The sequence below is a fragment of the Phasianus colchicus genome, chromosome Z, assembly GCF_987193195.1.
Source record: "Phasianus colchicus chromosome Z, bPhaCol1.hap1.1, whole genome shotgun sequence".
Taxonomy (NCBI): Eukaryota; Metazoa; Chordata; class Aves; order Galliformes; family Phasianidae; genus Phasianus; species Phasianus colchicus.
In genome coordinates, this window is record NC_143476.1 from 51,614,951 (window position 1) to 51,640,383 (window position 25,433).

General features: G+C 36.9%; 1 protein-coding gene across 5 annotated transcripts in view; it reads right to left on the minus strand.

Moving 5' to 3' along the window:
• NTRK2 (neurotrophic receptor tyrosine kinase 2) overlaps nt 1–25,433 on the minus strand; it is a 208,961-nt gene that overhangs the window by 94,123 nt on the left and 89,405 nt on the right. The window contains exons 13-14 of one of the 5 annotated variants that reach the window (XM_090130704.1): nt 19,524–19,592; nt 17,526–18,668 (exon numbers count right to left, since the gene is read on the minus strand). The exons of the other annotated variants lie outside the window; for them this stretch is intronic. Of the exons in view, the coding sequence (XP_089986830.1) occupies nt 18,631–18,668; nt 19,524–19,592 (107 nt within the window). The 3' untranslated portion in view covers nt 17,526–18,630. Of the gene's footprint in view, nt 1–17,525; nt 18,669–19,523; nt 19,593–25,433 lie in introns of those variants that run through there. 5 annotated transcript variants of the gene reach the window in all.

Consider the following 25,433-nt stretch of genomic DNA (forward strand, 5'->3'; position numbering starts at 1 on the left):
AGGGAGGATGGATCTGTCTTACTCCACAGGTGACTGTCATCAAGGGTGCCACCAGCAAAGCCTTGTCCTGCAGCACAGTCTCTTAAACACAATCAACAATAAATGCTCACAGTTTGTCCTCTGTGAGGCACTTATTACTATTATTGCTGTTTTGGAGGCAGCAGGAGGAGGCTCTGTGCGGCTCACTGATTTGCCCTGCACTGCAGGTGGGATCTTTGTCAAAGCCACAGGCAGCAAAAGGAAGAATGGCCAGCTTCTGTTACCAAACCAGGCAGCCTCGGGAGAGTTAAAGCCCTCCTTCAACTGTAGGATAAATGGTGGCCATACAGCTGCCTGCTGTCTCACAGGCATGTCTGCAGTATCTGTAGCTCAAATGATGTGCTCTATCATAAAGCATGAGGAATTTATGGCCTCTTGTAATTGGCTGTCAAATGAAACACAGATCAGAGACAGAAATCTAGCAGAGATGGGGTGTATTAATCAATAGAAATATGTGAGCCAGAGAAGGATACAGGGCAGCAGAAAACCTGACAGAAGAAAGGGAAAAAATGCTTTATCTTTCTAAATATAGATCACCAAGACCACTAACTATATTTTGTTGTTGTGTATTTTTTTAAACAAGTTGCATCGAACTATTTCCCTTCTATAAACTCTCCCTGACTATTTCATGCAGTACAGAACTGTAACTAACAGGCCTTTTCTATCCAAGCAAATCACTTGAAAACACTACATAGAAATCTCTAAAAATACTCTGGCCTGACGAAAAAAAAAAAAAGAAGAAGAATTGGCTTCTTTTTTTTTTTTTTTTTTTTTAATCCTACAGAGATGTCTGGGGAGGTGTGTAAGGACAGCCTTCAAGACTTGAAAAGGAAGCAATATTTATATAATGCTAGATGGGAATGAGGAGCTACATGTCAAAATTCAGTCAAGAAAGACTGTGGTAAAATGTCATGAAACCTTCCTCAGTCAGTAGAAATGCACATAAAGAAGTTCAGAAATCTCCACTTCAGGAAATTTTAAAGTTATGTCAGGCAAATATCTGTTCGGAAAACTACAGGTTTTTTACAGGTATATTTTTACAGAAGCAAAACTAAATGATTTACCTGCAAAAAAATTCATACATCATGCTCAAATCATAAACAGTATCTGCAGAGATGCAGTATTGCTGTCTACTCAGCTCTTACTAAGACTATTCTACAGCCCAACTAAATATTTCCTGGTCTTGCACTGAGTCCCAGCCTAGCACCTTCTCATCTCCCTGCATTCCCCATCCTTGGAAAAAGGCTTTGAAAGCAAGATTCAAGGGTCTACCTACACTCTACATGGAGGAAAATGGGAAGCTCTTGAACTAATAGTCCAACAACTACAACTTGTCCAGTACTCCACTGTGAACAGACTTTGAGCGCCAGTGGCTAAAACATCGCATGGGTTGGAGAGGGATAGGGTCAGGGACTGCTGAAAGACCAGAATAAACTTCAGCACAGAAGAAAGGCTGCCCAAAACTGACCCTCACTGAGCACGAAGCAGGTGGTAGCTTACTTGGCAATGCTGAATGATTGCTTTTGTTGTGTTTTGGTCACAACACCCTAATTCATTTTCTCTGACACCTCTGTTCCTTGAGCACTAGGCAACTATACACTTTTTAGCCATCCAACAGAGATCCTATCCCTGCCATGAAAACCTTGCTTTCTTCTGTCGGAAGATCAATCTCTTGGGAATATTTTTGGTGCTCAGCAATCATGTGTCACTAGGAATTCTGGTAATAGCTAGGTAAAGCACCTACCAAGTTTTCCAAAGTGGAATAGTCTTAGCAACACACTTACAGTAGCATCTAGTGATCTTTCGCACCTCTAAGAAATCACACAGAAAACATATGTATATATGTGTGTCTTTTTCTTAATTGTTTTCCATTTCCATAGTTACAGCTTTCTGTAATTTGCTAAACTGGATATTTCAGGACATGATCTGAAAAGCAATTCATCTTTGGAGATAAGAGGGAGTTGAGTGGACCATTTGGAGGTGTTCCTCTCTTTGCCATTACAACAGATCAAAGATGCTGAATTTATTTCAGAATAACACTCTTCCTTCCTTAAGTGCTATTCCTGAAGCTGTGAAGCCTCACATCCTCCAAACCCTCTTCAATTATAGATCTAAAAATTACTGCAGCAGAGAAAGTGACACCCATGGACAGAGAGGCATCACCTCAAGTTTCACTGCTCCAGCACCATCACACACAAGCTGTGAGATCAGATGCACAAGTTGACTGACTTGACTCTAGATTTGGCCCTCTACTGCTGTTCACAGCCATATCCTCCTGCTTGTCAAGGAACATGCCTTATCCCCCACAGACTTCCTCTGCCTTTCCACTTGCTTTCTAAACTTTGCTGTAGTAAGCAGGAAACTGCCCTATCCAGAAAACCATTTGCACCATACTAGCTAGCTCAACCATCCAGGAGGTGGTCACAGTACAAACCAAGCTCTATCAATTTTGCTAATACAGATTTGAAAATGAATACATTAACTGTGAAATTCATCATGAAAACACAATGGGGTTTTGGCAAAATATTAGAAGGATCATTGTTTATTTTTTCACAGAGTTCTAAATAAAATTGTTTGCTTGTTTGTTTCCCCAAGACATTGCACAGATTATTTTCACAAATATAGATTCATAGAATCATAGAATTGGTCAGATTGAAAAAACCTTCAAGATCATCAAGTCCAACTGCAAAACATCTTCTGCAAAGCCAGAGAACTTTATCAAATATTTTCCTCTAATTTTTTTTCTGATGGACCTTCTCTGTTTCTTTACTGACTTCCTTCTTCTTGAAGAGTTTTGCCTTTCTCTTTATAACCATTTTTCTCTCGACTGCTTGGTTCATCAGCGCTGTCTTTTTTTTTTTTTTTTTTTTTTTTTTTTTTTTTTTTTTTTATATCATACTGGATTGCTTATCTCCTTGCAGCTTCCCATCACCTTGTAAAACACTTCAGCTTGCAATTATCCACTTGTGAATACCCACTTTGGCTTCTTGTGTTGTAACTTAGATGTAAGCATTAAATAGCTTTAGCACCAATATTCTCTATTTTTGGGGGTAACATTCATTTATTCTCAAACTTCCCCTTTTACGAAAAATTCAGTCATGGCTGTTTCTTAGCAACATATTGATCAGAACAGATTTACATGGAAATCAAATACTCTCAGAAAGGACCTTCTAAAGGAAGCTGACAATATAGCCTTATTTCTGATCAGCAAAAGCAAATACTACCATGCAGAATGCAATGGTTTTTCTGTGTAAACCTAATGAACATAGGCAGAACAAAAACACAAAATGAAGTAGAAGACTATATAAACAATCCTAATCAGTGTATCTCTGAGTTGATCTGCAAAAATAATTTGTTTGCCTTCGGAGGCTGCAAAACAAAACAGACTGCACACAGCCACAGTCTTCCTTTGCCCTAGACAAGAATCAAAACTGGAATCTCAACGGTCCTATACAAACAGGTCCAAATGCCTAGATCACAAAAAGCACACACATCACTTCCTACATGCAAAAAAACTATACACTCTTGCTTCATGTGCAGCAATCCTAAATAAACAAGCATCAGACTTCACTGTATGAACACAGTCACTTAGTACTTCATTCTCTGGGGTGCCCAAATTTACATAATTTCAGCAAACTGGAAGTTTTTCATTTTCAGCCTTCAGAAAAGACCTCCTTTTCCTGATTTTTCTACACTTTACTTATTTTGCCAGATTAGGGTTTTGGTTTTTTTTTTTCATTGTTTTGGTGTTTTGGGTTTTTTTTTTTTCGTTTTTTTTTTAAACCCAAAATAATGCACTGAACTCCAATCAGCTAGTTCTTTAGAAATACAGACAAAAATACATATGAGGATAGCAAGAAAATTTGAAATCAAATGCTAAGCATGAAATCCTACAAACAGAAAAATGAGACAGTAATACAAGAAGTCTAATTCTCTTCATTGTAATATCAACAGAGAGTAATTTATTAAAGTGAAAATGGTGCAAAATCCCTGTGAATGTCAGTAGAATCAGGACTGCTGTATTTATACGAAGAATAATGATATCCTTTTTTGGTAAATTAAGTCTTGTGCTGCTCTGGCACTTAGTTCTGTCACTAAAAGCAGTGTGTACAATATACGGCCACATATGAATTATGTTAGGAATGGGTTAAAGTAATAGATCTGTATTCTTCCCAAGAGGCAATGCCAAAAAGGTAATTGCCCATATTTGTACCACTAGGTTACAGAGGATGACAGTTTCATGTCTTTCTAATGGTTAAATGAAAATCTATAAAATCCATTTCTCTTTCTTGCTGAGAAATTAATATAGGACCAAAACCTGAAATTCCAACTCTGGTTATGCTCACATAAAAGTCGCAGGGAGAAGATTAAAAATGTTATGATTTGCTGCACGCTACCAAAAATGTAAAGGTTCTGTACACAGGGCTGCTGTTTTGATTATTAAAATTAGCAAGACCTAGATCTTTCACCTTCCATTCACACAGTCACAGGGACTGAGGGAGGAGAATAAATCAGCTTGCTGGAAAGCTCTTATCCCTGAGCTGGGCACCAGCAGAAGCAAATTCCTCCTGCCATTTCTCCCTTCCAATCTCCTCTTTAGTGCCCAAACAAAAAAAAAGGAAATGGGCAAAGAAAAAAACCTGAATCCTAGGCATATTTAAATACAGTGCAGCATATCCTGACAAACATGCAGAACCCATGCAGGTGTTTTGTGCCTAGGTACCCCCTTTGGGAAGCTTTCAAGTGGGCCCTGTGCCACAGAAATAAGACCTCATAAATGACAGGCCATGAAGTGGCCTACACCTATCAGCTTTTTTGGGCTTCTGCTGAGACAACCAAGCTCCCTGCAACAGAGCTCTCTATCCCTGGAGAGGCACTGGCTCTGTGGATGGGATGCCTTGGGCCTGGGGCGTGCCTACTAAGCTCTCACTACTGAGTTGTCTTATCCTTGGTGGCACAGAAACTCATTTAAAAAAGTATGCAGTTCATCAGCTGAGTGGTTTGGATGTCTTTGTGCTCTAATACGACTTAAGAGAGTACCAACTTTTCTTACTTCACCAGCCAATTTCTTCATGCATAATCCACAGAATAAAAACACAGTAACTTACAACAGCTATCTAACCAGTCTGCAAAATGAAGAAAACCTTAAGGACTGAGCTACAAGCAACTTGTAACTTACTCTTCTTGTTAACTTGTTAACTTACTCTTCTAAGATTTTATGAGAAAGTAAGAATAAGAACACAATTATTACAATTATTAAAATGAAACTTAATTTTCAAAAGCAAGATTACAGAAGATTTCACATATTTTCTATCACTTGCAATGCCCTCTTTCCCCAGTTTCATTTCAAATTGTCAAGCAACTATTGCCAAGAAGATAATATTTATACTCAGGGATACTCATTACAGTGCATAAGTAAAAAAATACATGTATAGGGATCACCATCATTTAGAAAATAGTGATTCAGGTACCAGCATAAAGACACTGGGGTCCCAGATCAGAAATAAGACAGCCTTGTTGAATTAAAGTCACTCATCTGCATTCAAAATCAAGTTTCTAAGTACATATCACATGCAAACTCATTCAGCCCTAACAGGAAAAATTCAATTTCTTCTGTTGGTAACACACAACAGAAATTGTAAGATAGCACTATTTTACATCTTCATAATCTTCTAAATGATCGTTTTGTAGGGGAAAAAAGGTGAAACTACGGACAAATACAGCTTTTACATGAAATCTGGCTGAAACAGATTAAACACACAACAATCTTACTGTTTTGGAATTAAAGTTGCTTCTTTTTTTGTCATGAAATGTTCACAGGCAGTGAATTTTATGCCCTAAAATTTATCATTCCCACATATTGTACTTATGAATGGCAAATATTTAAGTTAGTCTCTTAGCTGATTTTGTTATATGACCTGATTCATTCCTCTCTCAAGTCTTATATTGAGTTTCTCATAGTTTTGCTTCCCATGCAGATATATTCAGTACTGAACAGGTAGATGGTAGCATGTTAGCCATGTGGCATAAACATACACATGGTGCAAAGAAGAACACAAGAATAAGACTGCACAAGTTGTGCTTGCAATTCCAATGAGTAGGTAGCAAGGACAGAAAGTTTTAGATTGTTAATTAAGCATCTAGATTTTATTCAGGTACAATTTAATGTGGTGCACTAGCAGTCCTCCCTGGAATTCTGAAGCAGGCAGGACCACACACACACACACACACAATTTCTTCTGTCTGTAACTGCATTAACGACACAAAATCTCAGATGAATAAACACTCCTCATTCATTTTAAAGGGGAATACAGTGCTGTGCTCACCGAAGGACAGAGTCTGGATTTTGGTGCAATTGAATGAGGCAGTCAAGCATCTGCACCGACTCTTTGTGTCCTGCGACATTGAGGTGGCATTCCTTATGAAAGCAGTGAGTTAAATTTACATTTATATTTTGTATCAAACAAATAAATCTTACAATAGCCTTATTTACAATACCTGAACCAAGACCCACAATGCCTCTGAATGGGGAAAAAAACTCAGAAGCTTTTCTGAATTTGCCTCTCCACTTAGAGATGATCAAGCCCTTTCTAAATAGACTGATGACAGGATAACTCAGTCTCTCTGCCATCAATCCTCAGTCTGTCTGCACAGTCTGCCAAAATCTGCCCTTTCCTGGCACAAGTATCTGTCCCCTGGCAATCACCAATCAAACCACTATCATGCAAGCTATCTACAAATCACCAATGGTTACAGCTGCTCTCAGCCTGTGCAAAATTCAGACCAGCTGCCAGAAGGAAAAGTGTTAGCACTACATGTTTAGGAACTCCAGCTCTCAGAGGCCAGACCACGAGGTCACTATGACAGGTGACAGTGGATGACAGGTCTCTGGGTATGCTGCTCTAACAGAAGCAGGCCTGCATTCAGACTCAAATAAAGACTGGAGCCACAGCAGGGAATGAAAACATGGTATCCCCTTGAGAAAGGAAAACCAGAAATGATAAATTTTTCACTTCATCTTGAAGAGAATTGAAGATAATCTTTTTCTTCACCCAGGAAGAGATTATGTCAGCTCCCAAGAGAGAGCCAGTGCTGACACATGGGAAAAGTTAACCTTACTTCCCATGTAATGAGTAAAAAGCCAGCCTCTGAGCACTCTTCTTCAGGAGCCATGCCTCAAATGCCTGGTGGTTACTCTAGAAAGGAGACACTTGGGTAATTCAGTCAACTTACCTGATTTTGGTGCATATTCTCACGAGTCAACAAATGCAGTTTCAATGGCATGGGTCATATTTAAAAAGCATTTCATGCATTGAAAAATATTGGGAAAGCCAAGCAATCCTTGTAATAACAAAGGAGATAAAGCCTGTGTCGCATAATCCTTCCCAAGACCCACCAGGGACTGCAACATCACTGGGCTGTTTGCTACCCAGAAAAAGGGCCCTCACCAAGACAGGCAAGCAGCTGTGTTACAACACATACTGTACTTCATTTTGCCACAAAATTACTTTTGGCTTATAGAAGATAAAACTAATACTTCCTAGGGCTATCATCTGATCAGCTGGTATTAACAGAAAAATCAGTGAGCAAGGCCTAACATGAGGAGAGCAATACTCATGTTCCTTTCAACTTTAAATGTTGTTCCTCATACTTAAGGTACCACATACTGCTTTTTTAAGTTTTATATGGAAGCACGTGGCTTGTGTGTTTTCCTCTACCAATTACAGGCATGCCAAGACTTCATTCTTCGTTCTAATTGATTTGTGGCAGAATAAGGGAGAAAAAAAAAATGGGATTTTTTTCAAGAGTCCTAAAATATTTCATAGCGGTGATATAACTTATGACTTTGTGGATTTATTACATAGAATTGTACCAGGAATCTGTGATTCTATTACTTTTATTGACTTTCACCCTGGGACCACCTGGGGCAGAAATGTTTGAGCTAACTGACCTCAGCACCATGCAAGACCTCTTGAGGAAGTATTACAACTGGCCTCCTGGCATGTGTCTTTAGAGCACTTGCTTAGGAAGCAAGGTCTGAGTAAGGTCCGGGAGTAAAGGCATGATGAAGACTCAGGATGGAGTGACAATGAACTGAAAGAAACATTACCCGGCTTGGACAAATGCTTATACAGAACTAGTTGTTTTCTTCAAACATGTTCCCTGAAGCAGAGGTGAAGTGTTCATTACTGAGGCATTACTTACTTCAATATCGTACACACTGAAATTCTGCTAAAACTCCTCCAGGATAAAACACAGCAATTCGTCAGTAGGATAACACTAGTCATCAAGAAACTGCACAAAGAATTGCCCATCTGGCTTCAAAGACTTTCATCATTTTCTTTTCTTTTACTTCTCATATCCAATATTAATTACTAAGTCACTGAGGAAGTCATTGATGACCTGCACTGTCATCAAAATCTAGCTCCCAGCACACTTGCATATTTCCCTTTTGTTGATCAGCCCTGTTGGGAAAATGCCATGAGTAGAGCAGCCAGTTGAATATTCTGCTTTTTTTTGGATGTGTACGTTTGCATGGCAAAAGCCATGCGCTGTAACACATACCGTGAAGGTATGAAAGATACTACCACATTCTTACTCTAACTCATCCAACACACTGTTTGGGATTTTATTTTGTAATTATTATTGTGACTATTGTTGGTATGCCAGACACCAATACAGACTAGGAGATGAGTGGCTGGGGAGCAGCTCAGCAGGAAGGGACCTGGGGGTGCTGGTGAGAGCAGCTCAGTGCGAGCCAGAAGTGAGTCCTGGCAGCCAAGGGTGCAAATTGCTATTAGGATGTATTAAAAACAGTACAGCCAGCTGCCCCAAAGAAGTGATTCTCCTGTTAATTTAGTACTGGTGTGATCTCATCTTGAAACTTGCTTGCATTTCTAGTCTTCACAAGATAAAAAGGATATTAAGGTCCTTGCAAGCATCCACAGAAGGGGAACACAGCTGGTAATGGGGAGACATCCTGTGAGGAGAGGATTAGGGCATATGGGCTGTCCAGTCCAGAGCAGATGCAGCTGAGAGTTGACTGCACTGCTCTCCCTATCTCCCTGAGGAGAGGAAGCAGAGGAAGGTGCCAGACTCTGCTCCTGGGAGCCGATTGCAGGATGTGGGAACAAAGCTCTGGCAAGGGAGGATCCGACTGGATATTAGAAAACATTTCTGTACCATGAGGGTGGTCATATGCTGGCATAAGCTTCCAAGAGAGGTGGTAGACGCCCCATACTTGTCAGTATTCCACTGAATTATTTTGTTCTGTTCTATTCTGGAAACTATATCTGAAGTTTGCCATGATGAAAAATGCAATAATGGCATCGAAAGGGTTATGGGAATAAACCACAAATTTTCAAAATACTGTAGGAAAACAAACTGTATAAACAAAGTAAACAAATGCTTTTAAGTTACTGTTTTTCAACTACTAGAACAAACCATTCATTTTAAACACAATATTATCTTGTGTACCAAATGAGAACTTTAACCCAAATTCATTTTCAGCTCAATTTCAAATACACCTTTCTGTTCTCTTTACCCACATCCTCCTGTTGCCATACACTCTGAATTGCAATTTTATGTTGTGAAGGGACTATTTGGTTGAAATTCCATTTTCTGTTTACAGATCATAATGACAGTCTGTCTCCTTGATTGCCAACTCTGCTCTGATGACGAAAGTCCTAGAGCTCTGGATAGCAACTTGGAAGCCAAACAAAACACTATCATTTAAACACAGCGTGTCTGTCAGCTTCAGCAAACTAGCTACAGAACACTTAGCTTAGAAACCTGCATACTATATTTGCTTTTCATAGGTATAACACATTGCCCAAGAAGTATTTCTTTAGGACTGTATGAATACCAGAATCAGGTTTTTGTGAATTTACAATCATCTTCATAAAAATGCAAAATATGAAGACCCGCAGCTATTGTGTTTATTTTTGTTTTATGGCCTGACTACTATTAACCTACAGAAAGATGCATCAACTGATCAACCTTAAAACAATTTTAAAATTTACTTTACACTTAATATAGTAACAACTAGAAAGTAATCTTTAAAATTTATTTTTTATATGTAAATGAAGAAAGTGTGTTGATAAAACAATTTAAGATACTAATAACTAATACAAGCTGTAATATTCTTTTCCTCATTAAAAGAAGAAAAAAAAAAGGCAAGCATTTACAATAATACTGCTAAGTTACAGTTCATACTTATTTTTTTAAAAAATGAATCCTTGATTGCATTTTTAAACTAATTTGGATTGTTAAACTCAGAAACATTAAGTATCTATGTTACAATTTATCCTGTTTACTTCCTAATTTGCTGGTCTGCATAAATGGCTATTTTCATTTTTGCTTCTACTTTGCCCCCTTTTTAACTGTTCTCTTTAGATGGTAACCTTGTTTTATTGAGGATGTAAATTTTGTATTACAATATTTCAATGTTAAGCTCTGTTACCATTCCAAAAATATCCAACAAATGATTGGATTTGGCATTTATCAAATATCTTGTTTTATTTGAATACTTTCTTTAAATAATTGTATCTTTGAGCGCCATCAATATCATAATAATTTACCTTTAGTAGCAAGTCTTATTGAAAGTGTCTCCAAAATGAATGGGTATCAAGCCTGCCTGCTTTATAAGGCGGCAATGCATCATAATTGTTTAAAAAAACACATTTTGCATAGACAATGACACTATCTGACACACAATTGTGCCAAATAGGTGAAAAAATTGTGCCAGTGGATGAAAAAGTCCACACAGGTATACAAAGCAGTTTGGGTAAAATACTCAAAATACAGTGATCTCATTGGGAAAAAAAGTGACCTAACACTTCACTGACAAGAAAAGGAACATGTAATACAATATCCACATCTGCTACAAAAGAAAAAAGAATAAAAGAGAGAGACAGAGAGAGAAAGATAGAATGAAACTGACAAAACAGTTTAAAAGTTCTTAAGTTGTGTACTCTGTTTCAATAGGTCTATCAAGAGACCCGAACAGTCCAGCCCAACTAACAGAAGACCCAAACCAAAACACACCCTTCAAATCACAGCACTGATGTTTCCTGAAAACAGTTTTTAAAACCAACATGGCATGCTTGAGCATTCAACCATACCACTTTTTCTATTTAAAAGTTCTGAGTAGAATAAATGTCATCTGAAATGTAAAACTTGCTGTCTTATGGCCAACGGCTGAATACGAAGTCATTTGATCTGAATAACTGCATGTCTTATTAAATGTACATGTTAAACACAGGTGCATTTATATTAAATTAAATAGAAATATGATCATCATTCAAAGGTGTTTGCTTTGTTGCTTTTTTTCTGAAGTGGGAGTTTTTTAAAATGTATTAATCACCCATGATGCTATAAAAATAAAGAGTTGAGTCTTACAATATATCAGAAAACAAAAGCAAGAATAAGCACAGATATAACAACAGATATCAGCTGAGGAACTTCGCAATTCAGGTATTTTCCAATACAGTACAAAATCTCTAATGAACTAGTAGACATAAGAACTTTGCAGTGAGTGAAAGACACAATGATAATGAATTATAAAACTTTATTGTCCTGTTAAAAATAAGTTTGTCAAATACACTTCTTTAAAGTATGGATTGTCTAAAGTGTTACAGTAGCACTTGGCAATAAAAACAGTCATTGTCTGTTATTTACAAGACATATAAAACAGTTCTAATGTGCAGAATTAGAGAAGAGAGAGAGGGAGCAAAAATTCATAGCCTGCTGATGGATTACAGCAAACTGTTTTTTTAGGATGTTGTTAAGGTAGAAGACATTTTTGTTCTATCATCTGGAACATTAATTTTTTCAGCATCTGAAAGATATACTTGAGTACAGAATGTTTAACTTCTATACCTTGATACCAATTGAATCAATTTCTTCCTATTTTTAAATTGATGCTAAACCTAAGAAATATCCAAAGGATGTAGGGCTCCAAATGGCAGTAGAATACATTTTAAATGTGTTTACCAAAGTCCTTGATCTCAGGATGCACAGTGGCATGGGAGCTCCTTTCTGCTCCCATGGGAATGGGAATATCAAGGAAATAGTTACATTTAAAAAAAGAAAGAGAGAGAGAAAGAAAGAGAGAAAGAAAGAGAGAAAGAAAGAGAGAAAGAAAGGGAGGAAGGGAGGAAGGGAGGAAGGGAGGAAGGGAGGAAGGAAGGGAGGAAGGAAGGGAGGAAGGGAGGAAGGAAGGAAGGAAGGAAGGAAGGAAGGAAGGAAGGAAGGAAGGAAGGAAGGAAGGAAGGAAGGAAGGAAGGAAGGAAGGAAGGAAGGAAGGAAGGAAGGAAGGAAGGAAGGAAGGAAGGAAGGAAGGAAGGAAGGAAGGAAGGAAGGAAGGAAGGAAGGAAGGAAGGAAGGAAGGAAGGAAGGGAAAGAAAGAAAGAAAGAAGGAAAGAAAGAAAGAAAGAAAGAAAGAAAGAAAGAAAGAAAGAAAGAAAGAAAGAAAGAAAGAAAGAAAGAAAGAAAGAAAGAAAGAAAAAGAAAGAAAGAAAGAAAGAAAGAAAGAAAGAAAGAAAGAAAGAAAGAAAGAAAGAAAGAAAGAAAGAAAGAAAGAAAGAAAGGAAGAAAGGAAGAAAGAAAGGAAGGAAGAAAGGAAGAAAGGAAGAAAGGAAGAAAGAAAAAGAAAGAAAGAAAGAAAGAAAGGAAGAAAGAAAGAAAGAAAGAAAGAAAGAAAGAAAGAAAGAAAGAAAGAAAGAAAGAAAGAAAGAAAGAAAGAAAGAAAAAGAAAGAAAGAAAGAAAGAAAGAAAGAAAGAAAGAAAGAAAGAAAGAAAGAAAGAAAGAAAGAAAGAAAGAAAGAAAGAAAGAAAGAAAGGAAGAAAGGAAGAAAGAAAGGAAGGAAGAAAGGAAGAAAGGAAGAAAGGAAGAAAGGAAGAAAGGAAGAAAGGAAGAAAGAAAAAGAAAGAAAGAAAGAAAGAAAGAAAGAAAGAAAGAAAGAAAGAAAGAAAGAAAGAAAGAAAGAAAGAAAGAAAGAAAGAAAGAAAGAAAGAAAGAAAGAAAGAAAGAAAGAAAGAAAAAGAAAGAAAGAAAGGAAGAAAGAAAGAAAGAAAGAAAGAAAGAAAGAAAGGAAGGAAGGAAGGAAGGAAGGAAGGAAGGAAGGAAGGAAGGAAGGAAGGAAGGAAGGAAGGAAGGAAGGAAGGAAGGAAGGAAGGAAGGAAGGAAGGAAGAAAGGAAGAAAGGAAGAAAGGAAGAAAGGAAGAAAGGAAGAAAGGAAGAAAGAAAGAAAGAAAGAAAGAGTCAGGATTTCTTTTCCTATTTTATGGACATGACTAGGGAGTGCACCAAACTCTTCTTAGGAAGAAGGAAAAATCAAAACCATTGGAAGAAAGCCACAACTTTCACCTCTTTCTTGATCAGATAGTTCCCCGAATAACTACCTACGTGATAGTTCTTGTCATTTCAGACAATGAAGGAGGTTACACTGAACACACATACAAGGAGAGAAATCTTCTAAATTAATACAAGTCTACTTAATAACATTTCTCTGTGTTGCTGCCTCTAGGAACTACTGGCCTTCTTCAAAATGAAAACATTTTGACTCTGTACTGTCTTCAAATCTGTACTGTCTTCACCAAACCAGAGCATGTGTGCTTATTGATCACATTCCTTGCAGCTGAAAAAATACAGCTAATCATGGAAGAATGATAGTGAAATTGCAAGGATATGGTATGCCCATATCAAAACAATACATATCATACTATGGACTCTTTCAATTTATCTTTTTTTTCATGAATGGCTAAATTTCTGAAGCTGATTCCTAATGTAAAATATGAATAACTTCCAGGTTATTAAAGACAGCAAGCTCTTCTACAACTACAATCAAACAACTTGCATGCCTGTGAAATTCAACACCTATACTAATTTCCAATTAATCATTTCCTATTTTAATACCAAATTCAATTTTACATACACAAGAAAAAACAGAAAAAAATGTAAGCCAGATTCAAAAGTTTGGGCATATGCACTTGCATGTAAGTAGGGAATGGACAGTGAAACATTGTGAAGTACATGATATCAGCATTCTCTGTGCTCCTTATACTGTATAGTTCTCAGTACTTCCAACCATCAATAAACTCTTACTATAGAGACTGGATGACAAAATCTCAATATGGCTCAACGCAAGCTCAATATGGGCCTGCATTATCATCTGGACTACTTTACACCATTGCACGATGATGGCAAAGCCTTTCCAAAGGGTATTCAAAGACCCTGCACATCAGGGGAGACATGAGAAGAGAGTTTGCAGCACGTGAAGAAGGAGGACAATTAAGTCTGTCAAGAATGGTACAAAAGGAATGAGAGAACCACTGAAAACCATTAAGAGGAGAAGAAACAGAGAGTATAGTGAGAAAGAAGAACAAGAAAGTAAGTTAAAAAAAATGTTCCGGTAGTAAGCTTTGGGAGTTTTCTTCTGAAAGGGACATAAAAGGGACATTTACATCCCTAATTTATGAATAGATTTTGAATGACTGAAAATGTTAACTATGCAACAGGAAATTGAGTGCTGAATTGGAAAGATGTCAAAAAGGACATCTTTTCTATTTATTTGGTAACTTTACAAACTTTACAAACTCCATTAACACTTTTAAGCATTCAAACAGCTGCATACAAAGTTCTACCCTTAATGCCCGCCATTAAAAGTCAGCATGTCATGCACAGCCAGGTGAAGGTCTCAGAAATGCGACCTTTGTATGAATGCTGTTGTAGAGAGAGTTGGTAGGAAGTGTATAGGTCATTTCTATGTGGCAGACTTCCATAATGCTTTTAGTCTTTGAAAAATGGTGTTTAAGGAGTGTCTGCACCATGGGGAAGAAATGGATTTTTAGTGCTTCGGCCCAGTGTCAAAGAAGAGCGAGCAATTTCTGTGAAAGCTATTTGAAACAGAATCAAAATTACTTCCAACTAGTTGTCCACAGGTTTCCTTGGCACTGCCTGCTGCCCCCAAGGATCTTGCTCCCGCTGAAATTAATGGCTTTCTAGTCTAACTGCTGTGTGGGAGAGACCCAGCTGCTAGTCAAAGGCGTTGGAAAGGACAAGGCGTGCCTTGCTACCCACACACATTGCAAATGTGTCACAGTAACCTCGCCAACAGTGAGTTCTGTGACTTCTGCCAAAAAAACGACACGGTCCCAAGCACCTTTCTGCAGGAATAGCCTTCCTGTGGGCACCTACCTCACTTGATGCCTCACTTGATGTGGTAGACAACTGCAGCAAGGGGAAAGCAAACCTGGGACTCTGCCTGGGAGCAGTGTACTCCTTTCCAATCTGAGCTGACCACTTCTACCAAGTTCAGCTGGAATGGGCTTATTTAGCAGCCTTGGTTACATTCCCTGTCTTACACCAAAACACCCCTAGGACTTCTTCCAGTCCTGCAGGTAATCTGCCCATTTAGCCATTCAACAGTTTATCTCAGTACTTCTCTGAATACATTAAACTCCAATTTAAAGCAAATTCGAGCATAAATCCCTTCTAGCAGAACATTAGGAATATGCTTTTATTTTAGGTTTTATGTCTGGCATATTGGAAAAAAAAAATAGCAACTCTGCCTTTAAACATTTCATAGCTTTTTTTATTGCTTAGTAAAACAATATAAAAGCTTTTTAGTATCAAATCCTTGATGTTCAGCAACTTTTACCATGTTAATGGTTCCTGCATGATTCTTAGTTTGAGTGTCACTTTGTTTTAAGGAGGTCAGGAATTTATAATTAAGTGAGCCCTTTCTGAACAAACACCATTTGAGCAGATCGGAATCTGAACAGTTAAAAGAAATGTCACATATAATCCAGCTGAAAAACAGGAGCTAGTAGGTACTATAACTACCACATTAGAAGTTTAGCTCCCTTAGCTTTAAGAGGCTCTGCCACATACTGAAACCATTTTCTCTTTTTCCACTAAGCATTAAACATCTGCATTAAGACATAATTAGTAACAAATCATGTGCTGTAATCCATGAGGTTCTGTGAATATTTGCATCAAATAACAGTGCACTGAGTGGCTAACATAAAAGATAATACAAAATACTTAAGAAGGAAATTCTACAATATATGTATAAATATATATTTTGCTGGTGCATAAATCAGTTCTGGTTTATTAAAGTTACCTCCATGATTACATAAAGTCCAAAATACTGTGAGTACATGCTGAAATACTTGAAGGTCCAACCTATTCCTATATGATAAAGATGAACTGCAAAGTGCTACAAAATAAATTACAAAAAAGTATGTAAAATCCCAAATCAATATCTGTGTACATTTCTGCATATAAATATAATAAATCATAAAGAACTACCATTTAAAATGAAATATTTCAAAAAATCATCTCTCAAATTCCAACTCGGCAAGTCTGTGTTTTCCCTGACAAAAGAAAAGGGATCAGACTCTCATCTCATTTATTTGGCAATGAATTGTGAAAATATAACTGAATATGCTGTGTTCCAGCATAATTTAAGACCAGAATCTGGACTACTGGATCAAGCTCTGCTTGTGATCCAACTTACATCAGATGTAACTCCACTGACTTTTGTTCAAATATTGATTATCTAAATGATTTGCTGTTAGTTTAGAATCATCTCGATGGCTTTGGATATTATTTCAAAATGGGAAAAGTAAGCAATAAATGTGAGAATAAGATAATTAAAAGAAAGTTAAAGAAGAACCAGTAGCAGAATAGAAAGTATCGCCCTAAACTAAGATAATTTCCACGTAGACTTAGGGAAGAAAAAAAGGCAGATATTCCTAATATATTTTTCTGAGAAATGGCAGAACACTTGCTGACATTTAACTTCACACAAGGAGTATGACTGATATCTTCAATTGTTGCCATCTCTCCCAAAATCACCAGAGAATTTGCAGGGTGACAAAGACACCACGATTCCTAAATCGTCATTAGACTCCCACCTCTGCCCTCTTCTTTAATGTTACGTGTTAAAAAACACGTATTTGGAACAGATTTTGGAGAAGGCAAAAAAGCGCTTTAGCAATTGCAGCTCCCACACTCTGGTCAATTACAAGAGAAAGGAAATATCTCACTACATAGATCATGAAGAATTCAAATGTGGATATACTTATTGACTAATAAGGACATTTGCAAAATTCGAAGAAAGAAGTTGGATGTTAGAGACTGGAGAGAATATAAAAAAAAAAATCAAAGAACTAGGAGTCTTTAAAGGCAGAAAGAGATAAAGTATTCGGAAAAAGAACAAAAGGGCCAAGACAAGAAAAAAGAAGATAGAATATACACTCTTGTAGAAAGAGAAGGATAGAGTATACTTTAAAAAACCACTGATGTTGACAACAGTTTTTCAATAGAAGAGTGAAAATGTCTGAAATTTAAAAAAAAAAAAAAGAGAGAGAGAGAGAAAAGAAAAGAAAAGAAAAGAAATGAAAAGCAAATGTAGAAGAGAAAAAATAATATAATCTTTCACTTGTTTCTCAAGGAACTAAAATCAAAAGCTCAGCAATTCAATCAAAATTCATAGAAATATATTCACCTATCTCAGTCATTTGCTGCTAAGCTTCCTAACTAACTTTCAGCTAAAAAAACAGAAACTTCACCTTTCCTAAGAATATTCCTTAAACAGAAAAGATCAAATTTTATGCTCAGGACTTCATAAATAAGCAGCATAAAAATGAATGTCTAACAATATGCCCAAATGCTTGTGCTTTTGCAAACCCTCCTTGCTATTGTAAAGATTCCTGAAGACAGTACACTTTTCTTTGAACAGTTGAATATTCCTATAAGCACACAGTCTGAAGCACCAATAGTATAGTGTTGTTACTCTTGCTCTTGGCTCAGAATCAGTATTCCAGACTACTAAAGCTTTGTGTTCTTATGGACAGTACTGAATAAGTGTAGCTGACTGAATGATTAAATGATGGCAGAGGTTCAAAACCCAGAACAGTGGTGAACAATATTGCTCTCGTTATCCATACAGCTCAGACTCAGCATCTACTGGCAAAGTCAGTGGAACCACATATAAAAATATGATTTACAGGGCCAACTCTGCAATTTACTGCTTTAGTATTTAAGGCTATATCCTCAAAATATACACAAACTTAGCTTTAAGTATGTCAGCTTTCCCACTGAAATCAGTGGATTTACACACATACTTAAAGTGTTTGTGGAAGAGTTTTATGAGCCATTTATGCAAAAATACAAGTGCAACTTTGCAGTTCACCTTTGATAAATATTATCTATAAAAACAACATCTTTCTAGTTATGTTCAAACAGGAAAAAAAAAATTGACATAGGAAAACAATATAATGTAATTTCATCTCAAAGACATTCTGAAGACACAGTGAGGACAAGGCAATAGGAAAGAGTGTGGTAGCTTATTTCTGGAATTTTTGAATTTTATAGCTGCCTCAGGGCTTAGCTTTGCCCTGTTCTTGAAAAACAGCTACTGGCTTGAAAGTACTTCTAGAGTTCTCCAAACAGAACCAATGTCTAAAAGAGAAGTCCAAGGGAGGTGGCACTTCACTGGGCAAGAACTGTCCACACCCTAGTGTGCAGCATACTTCCATAACAAGCTCAACAGCCCCTCTCTCATCTTTTTCATATTTCATTTACCCATCCAGTGGGATCTTATGAAATAAAACAAAACCTAAAAGAAACAAAATAAAATATGAGAAATCATGCTATGAGAAAAAGTCAAAGAAAAATTAATAAGAAAGTCCAAACACAAATGGATACTTGACAATCAAACACATAAACATGAAATGCATTTAAAGCATACACAAAATGTTAAATAAAAATGGCACATGAATTTATGAAAATGAGAAAGTCAGCTCTATCTTGAGGCCAGAATTTTATTCATCAATTAAAAATGTATAATGTTACTCATTTGTCTTTAATACTTCTAAATATACATGAGCTGTAATGCAATCAATCTGGAAATCTACAGCCAGGGCCTGCACTTTGAACTGGCCGATAAACTTCAGCCACAAGTCCTGCCTTGTCCAAAAGACTATAGTGAGTAAAATCATAATCAGGTTTATGTGTTCTATATCTTTGGATTGGTCCATTAACTAATTGGAAAATCCAGCTATGCCGCAAAGTTATAGTTACACAACAATGGGGTCCTCTGTAATCTTTGATTCGTGCCTTCGGTCATGCAGATAATCTGCTCCAAACAGATTTCTGCACTTAGTGTCATCAAATAACTTTGCAATGGCAGGGAAAAAAAAAAAATTAAACTGGGGAAAATGTTATTTAGCTATCGTATAACTTATTTTCTCTGAATATCAAACTTGAAAATCAAAACATATATATGATGAAACACTGAAACACAACTAAAGGCCCCTAGGTCATATTCTGTTCTTAGATGAAGGAGAAATCAGAAATTAGAATGTGCACCTAATGTCGAAACATTACCTGATCATCTAAGGCTATTTTAAAGCTATGTTCAGCCCTATTTGACCCTACAGGATAAATGCTTCCTAGAACAACGTTCTCTTACCCAGTCTGTTGTTATCTGATGCAGTTGAGTTATTATGTACATCACTGTTCACAGTCACCATTACTTGTTCTAATGACATTTGGAAAAAAAAAAAACAACATGTGAGAGTTGTACTATTATCCTGTAAATGTAAACTTCCTAAGTAGGTTTTTTTAATTATTATTATTTTTGTCAGTGTTGTTTTTTTTTCAAGTTGCTTTAGTAAACTAGCAATATTTATGAAGAGCTGAAAATTTAAATATATTCCACAACAATTCAGGGCCAAATCTTGATTTGCTTGATTTGCTTACACTATCAGTTTCAAAAGAAGTCCAATTTGACTGTTAGTAATTAAGTAGCTACTTAATTTCTTGCATGTTTTATTACTTCCATCCTAGATGCAAGTGATGAAGCTGAAATTGCTAGCTTTGAGCCACTGCCCATTCCCAAAACTGTGTGTCAAAATTATTTCGTCTGAAATAATTGCTATGATTCAGTGTAAAGAATCAACAAACCAAACCAAACCAAGCCAAATACAACCAAAGAAAAACAAATGACCAAAAAAAAAACAAAACAGAACAAAAAAAAAAAAAAAAAAAAAAAAAAAAAACCAAAGAGATGTGCAATTGTGCAGGTGTAATTTTCTAATTAAAATATAACTTAAAAGTCCACTGCAGCATGAAGAAAAATGCACAGTTGCAAAGTATACTAATCCTCATGATAGCATATACAAGTGGTAAACTATCTAACGGAATTTAAGGAAGACTGAGGTTTCTAGAGGCTGTACAAAGGTGTCAGGCTTTTCTGGTCCTTTTGTCAGTATTTTCACTACGTCACTGCAGTTAATCATTATTTCCATGGCAATCTTCTAAAAGATGTGGGGAAGTTAAGGGTTAGAGGGAAAAAAGAAGCACCATCATGATTTTGTCAGCCTAGCACTGAAAGCTACTATATGGTTAATACCTTCCCTTTGAAGTTTTCAGGCCGTGCAAAGTTCCTATGTGGAATCTTGATTTCTTATAGTTCTGATTCTACATACATTCATCAAGATTAAAGCGAAGGACAGATACGTGTATTTACATAAATACACATATCTTTAACACTAAAGCAAATCATTGCAAGTGAAAGCTGTCTAGTCTTTTAGTTTGTTTCTTACCTAGACTGTTGCAATCACAGTGAAATCAAACTGCTGTGTTTAACTTTTTAATATTCATTCAAGAAGTTCTTAATTGATGAACTACTCTTAAACTTTCAGCATTGTGCTGAAAACAACGTAGGTAGATAATGTCTGCTTATATTAATTGCAACTCTACGAATGTTAGCAACTCTAGTAGTTTTAAGTGTCTTCAGAAGAAAAATGCAGTACAGAAAGCAAGGTTTAGGGACCTGAGCATTCTACAGGAGTCAACAAGGTGAAGTCCTATAAGTCCTATTGAAGACACAAGTTAATGACAATAGATTTTGAAAGGAAAAAAAGGGTTAATATCTCAGTCTACAAAACTAACTCACACTGAACTGTTCATGAGCACAAATATCTATTACCTATCCTATTATAAAACTGATCCAAAATTACATTCCACATAGCAGTAACTTATTTATTTCCCAGACAGAATAACTAGAACAATTTTTTACAGGGACTTATTATTTTACATAAACATAGTCAAACTCTACTTCAGAATGCAATTTCAAGTCAAATGCAATGAACTTTTTACAGTAGAAGCCAAACCTCCAAAGCTAAATTTACAAACACTAAGAGGAGTTGCCACACTATAATAAATTTCTAGAAGTTAGGACATGTGCTCAACGTGTAGAAGACCAGCTGATTTCTTTCTGAGTGCTCCAATTACAACTCTCTAAGAAAAAAAGGATTTCTCTAATTCTGTGCATCTGGCTCTTATTTCTTTCACTTTTCTTATGTGTTCCCTGACAACAACAAAACAAACAAACAAAGTCTTATTTTGTATGTAACGAAGCAATTTGAGGAAACTGAAATAAGTTTCAGGTTTTCATTCTGATGAGAAAAAAAAAAAAAAAAAAAGAGGAAAGAAAAAGGAAAAGAGAGGGATTGAAAAGAAGAGGAAAGGTGGAGGACAGGGGTCGCAGATGTGACTAGCCACAGGTGAAAAGGAAAAAAGGACTGAAATATATAGATATAGAAATTGCACAGAAGTGCTTCAAAAATAGTTCCAGGAGAAGTAAAGAAATCTACAAATGCATTAAGCAGCAAACAAACTGGATTTAATTTGTATGCTTAGTCTTTGACTATTTGGAGTAATAGAAGTAATGGAAGCAAAATATTATGGGCAGTGGGTTTTCAGAAGATTATTTGTCATGTCCTAACTGCTTCTCAGAGTTCAACAGTCTGTTGGACAGGTGGAGGCAAAGCCTGATATTGGCCCTATTTGGTGCCAGGGCACTGGATTCTGCCATGACATTGGATTCAGAATTTAATGTTAGTGTTATAAAAACACGGCAGTTATGTAAGCAGATACTCAGACTTGTAGAGAAAGTACACAAAAGAATAAAAATAAAAAAAAAAATCAATAAAAATGGAAGAGAGAAAAAAGCTATCCATCTTCCCTTTATAAAGAATTACAGAAATTCATTCATCATTTAAGTGAACATTATGACTGTCTCTCTCAGATGCAAATGTCTTGAATGTAATGAAAAAAAATACAAATTAGTTCAAAACATAACCCCGTAGCACTTTTATTCCAGTATCAGTTTGTCATTCAGAGAGTTCAGAACTCTTTATTAGTCTTAATACAAATTTGTATCCGTTACTGATAGTAGCGAATAGTAATTCTGCAATATACTATTCTGAAAACACCAAATCTACATCTATCTGCTCTTTCCCAAAAAGAATGTGCTAAATAAAGTGCAGCATAAGTTGTGTTGCTGATACAGATTGATTTGAGACAAGAATGAAGTTTTTTTTTTTTTTTTATCTTACAGTTTACTTTCTGTAAACAGGAAGGGCTGCAAACAAACTATCTCAGGAGTTTTGTAAATCCATCACTCAGATACTAAATAATCTGTAACCTCCTAAGAGTTTACATTCATTGAGAGCTTGATAAAATCTCTTTAAGACCAATTGCTTTTAGCTTTTCTATTTATTGTATAAACAGCCTCATTGTTCACAAAAGGAAGGAAGATAGATAGGTAGGTAGGTAGGAAGGAAGGAAGGAAGGAAGGAAGGAAGGAAGGAAGGAAGGAAGGAAGGAAGGAAGGAAGGAAGAAAGGAAGGAAGGAAGGAAGGAAATGAAGGAAGGAAGGAAGGAAGGAAGGAAGGAAGGAAGGAAGGAAGGAAGGAAGGAAGGAAGGAAGGAAGGAAGGAAGGAAGGAAGGAAGGAAGGAAGGAAGGAAGGAAGGAAGGAAGGAAGGAAGGAAGGAAATGAAGGAAGGAAGGAAGGAAGGAAGGAAGGAAGGAAGGAAGGAAGGAAGGAAGGAAGGAAGGAAGGAAGGAAGGAAGGAAGGAAGGAAGGGAGACAGGGAGGGAGGGAGGGAGGAAGGAAGGAAGGGACGAAGGGAGGAAGGGAGGGAGGAAGGGAGGAAGGGAGGGAGGGAGGAAGGAAGGAAATGGAAGGGAGGAAGGGAGTAAGGGAGGGAGGGAGGGAGGGAGGAAGGAAATGGAAGGAAGGAAGGAAGGAAGGAAGGAAGGAAGGAAGGAAGGAAGGAAGGAAGGAAGGAAGGAAGGAAGGAAGGAAGGAAGGAAGGAAGGAAGGAAGGAAGGAAGGAAGGAAGGAAGGAAGGAAGGAAATGAAGGAAGGAAGGAAGGAAGGAAGGAAGGAAGGAAGGAAGGAAGGAAGGAAGGAAGGAAGGAAGGAAGGAAGGAAGGAAGGAAGGGAGACAGGGAGGGAGGGAGGGAGGGAGGGAGGGAGGAAGGAAGGAAGGAAGGGACGAAGGGAGGAAGGGAGGGAGGAAGGGAGGAAGGGAGGGAGGGAGGAAGGAAGGAAATGGAAGGGAGGAAGGGAGTAAGGGAGGGAGGGAGGGAGGGAGGAAGGAAATGGAAGGAAGGAAGGAAGGAAGGAAGGAAGGAAGGAAGGAAGGAAGGAAGGAAGGAAGGAAGGAAGGAAGGAAGGAAGGAAGGAAGGAAGGAAGGAAGGAAGGAAGGAAGGAAGGAAGGAAGGAAGGAAGGAAGGAAGGAAGGAAGAAATGCATCATAGACAAAAAGGCATATATTTTTACATACTGAACTCATTCTGAAAATAAATAAATAAATAAATAAATAAATCATAGACTTCTTTCTTTACATTCAGAGAGGATTTTTTTTTCCTTCTTTTAACCAGCACACAATAGTGATTTGAGTAGCTAAGAGCACCATAACATCTAATGCATTTCAACCCTGTATTTGGGAACACTAGTGTTACTGGGATAGTAGTTCATCAACTGGCTCAATATAATCATAGAATCCTTAGAGTTGGAAGGGACCTATAAACGTCATCTAGTCCAGCTGCCCTGCAACAAACATACACAGCTATATCAAAGTCAGGTCCAGTCTGAACAACTTCCCCAAAGTCAGATCCAGTCTGACCCTTCTAGCTGTCCCAAAACTCTCAATCACATTCCATCTCACAGGAAGGAAAATGTTGTGATGCGGTCTTCTAAACATTTGCACAAAGAAAGAAATACAAAATTTTAGTTGTCTGAGATCCTTGTTGTCTAAAAAAATATGAAGAAATATATTCTGATGAGATGGAGGCCTGCAGGCAAACTTCTTTGGTTGTTACAAACTTGATCTCAATTCTGCCAGGGTAAATAAAAGTTTCCTGCAATGATAACTTAACTGCATTCAGATCTAAGTTTCATACATTCACATCCCACTCTCCCAAATATGTCTCTAAATATTTGTAGTTGTATAAATTCAGAGATCCTGTGTGTAAACTCAGGTGTTGAAGGGAAAGCACAAGCTAAACAAGTGTTGTTCAACTGAAAGTTCCTAAATCTTAATAAGCCTTCTCTCTTCACCAAGTACATGTAGTTTATCCTAAGCAGAACATTACTTGTGCTTTGATCCAAACAGTATTTTAAAACAAATAATCAAATGTATACTCTTATATCTCTTAACTAGAGGCAATCAAGCATAACATGACATGTATCTGTGGTCTTTTTAAATGAATAGTGATTTATATGAGAAAACTAAAACTGCTGAGTGGAAGGAAGAAAGTAAAGAGATGCAGTTGGATTACCTAAAAAGGTATTCTTATCAAATTTGTTAGTTTCTGATTTCAAGTAGAAAATTAAATGAAATAATTCATTCCTAGTTTCATTTGCTTCTTGGATCTGAGCCAATGTTTCAAAGACCAGTGCTGGCTAATGCAGTGGCAAAATGAGGACAAAATGTCGCCTCATTTTTACTGGAAAGAAAGGAAAGGCTCCTGGAGAAGTTTCTGCAGAATGTTTATAGCACAAAGAAGAATAATGTCTTGCCTCATTAGAGCAATGCCTATCCAATAGCAGAAGATAAAAAACGTTTGAACAAATCCATACTTTTCCTTCTGGAATTTGCATGCATCAGGCTCAATAATACCTTGTGTTTCAGAGCAAAACTGTGACATAAACATTTAACATAAATTTTTCTTTATTTCTAAACAAGCATTTTACACTGAGAGATAAAGATAGTACTTTTCATTTACAATATTGAAAACTCTGATGATATAATTATCTATTATTTTTCACACAGAGTAGGTTTTGGATGAGCCATCCCTGGAGGCATTCAAGGCCAGGCTGGATGTGGCTCTAGGCAGCCTGGTCTAGTGGTTGGTGACCCTGCATATAGCAGGGGGTTGAAACTAGATGATCATTGTGTCCTTTTCAACCACTCTATGATTCTATGATTTTATGATTATTCTTTTTACCTATGGATAAAAGTATGGATAGAAAAAAAACAGATTGAAATCTAAGAGCTAAACATACAAATTTGGATATACT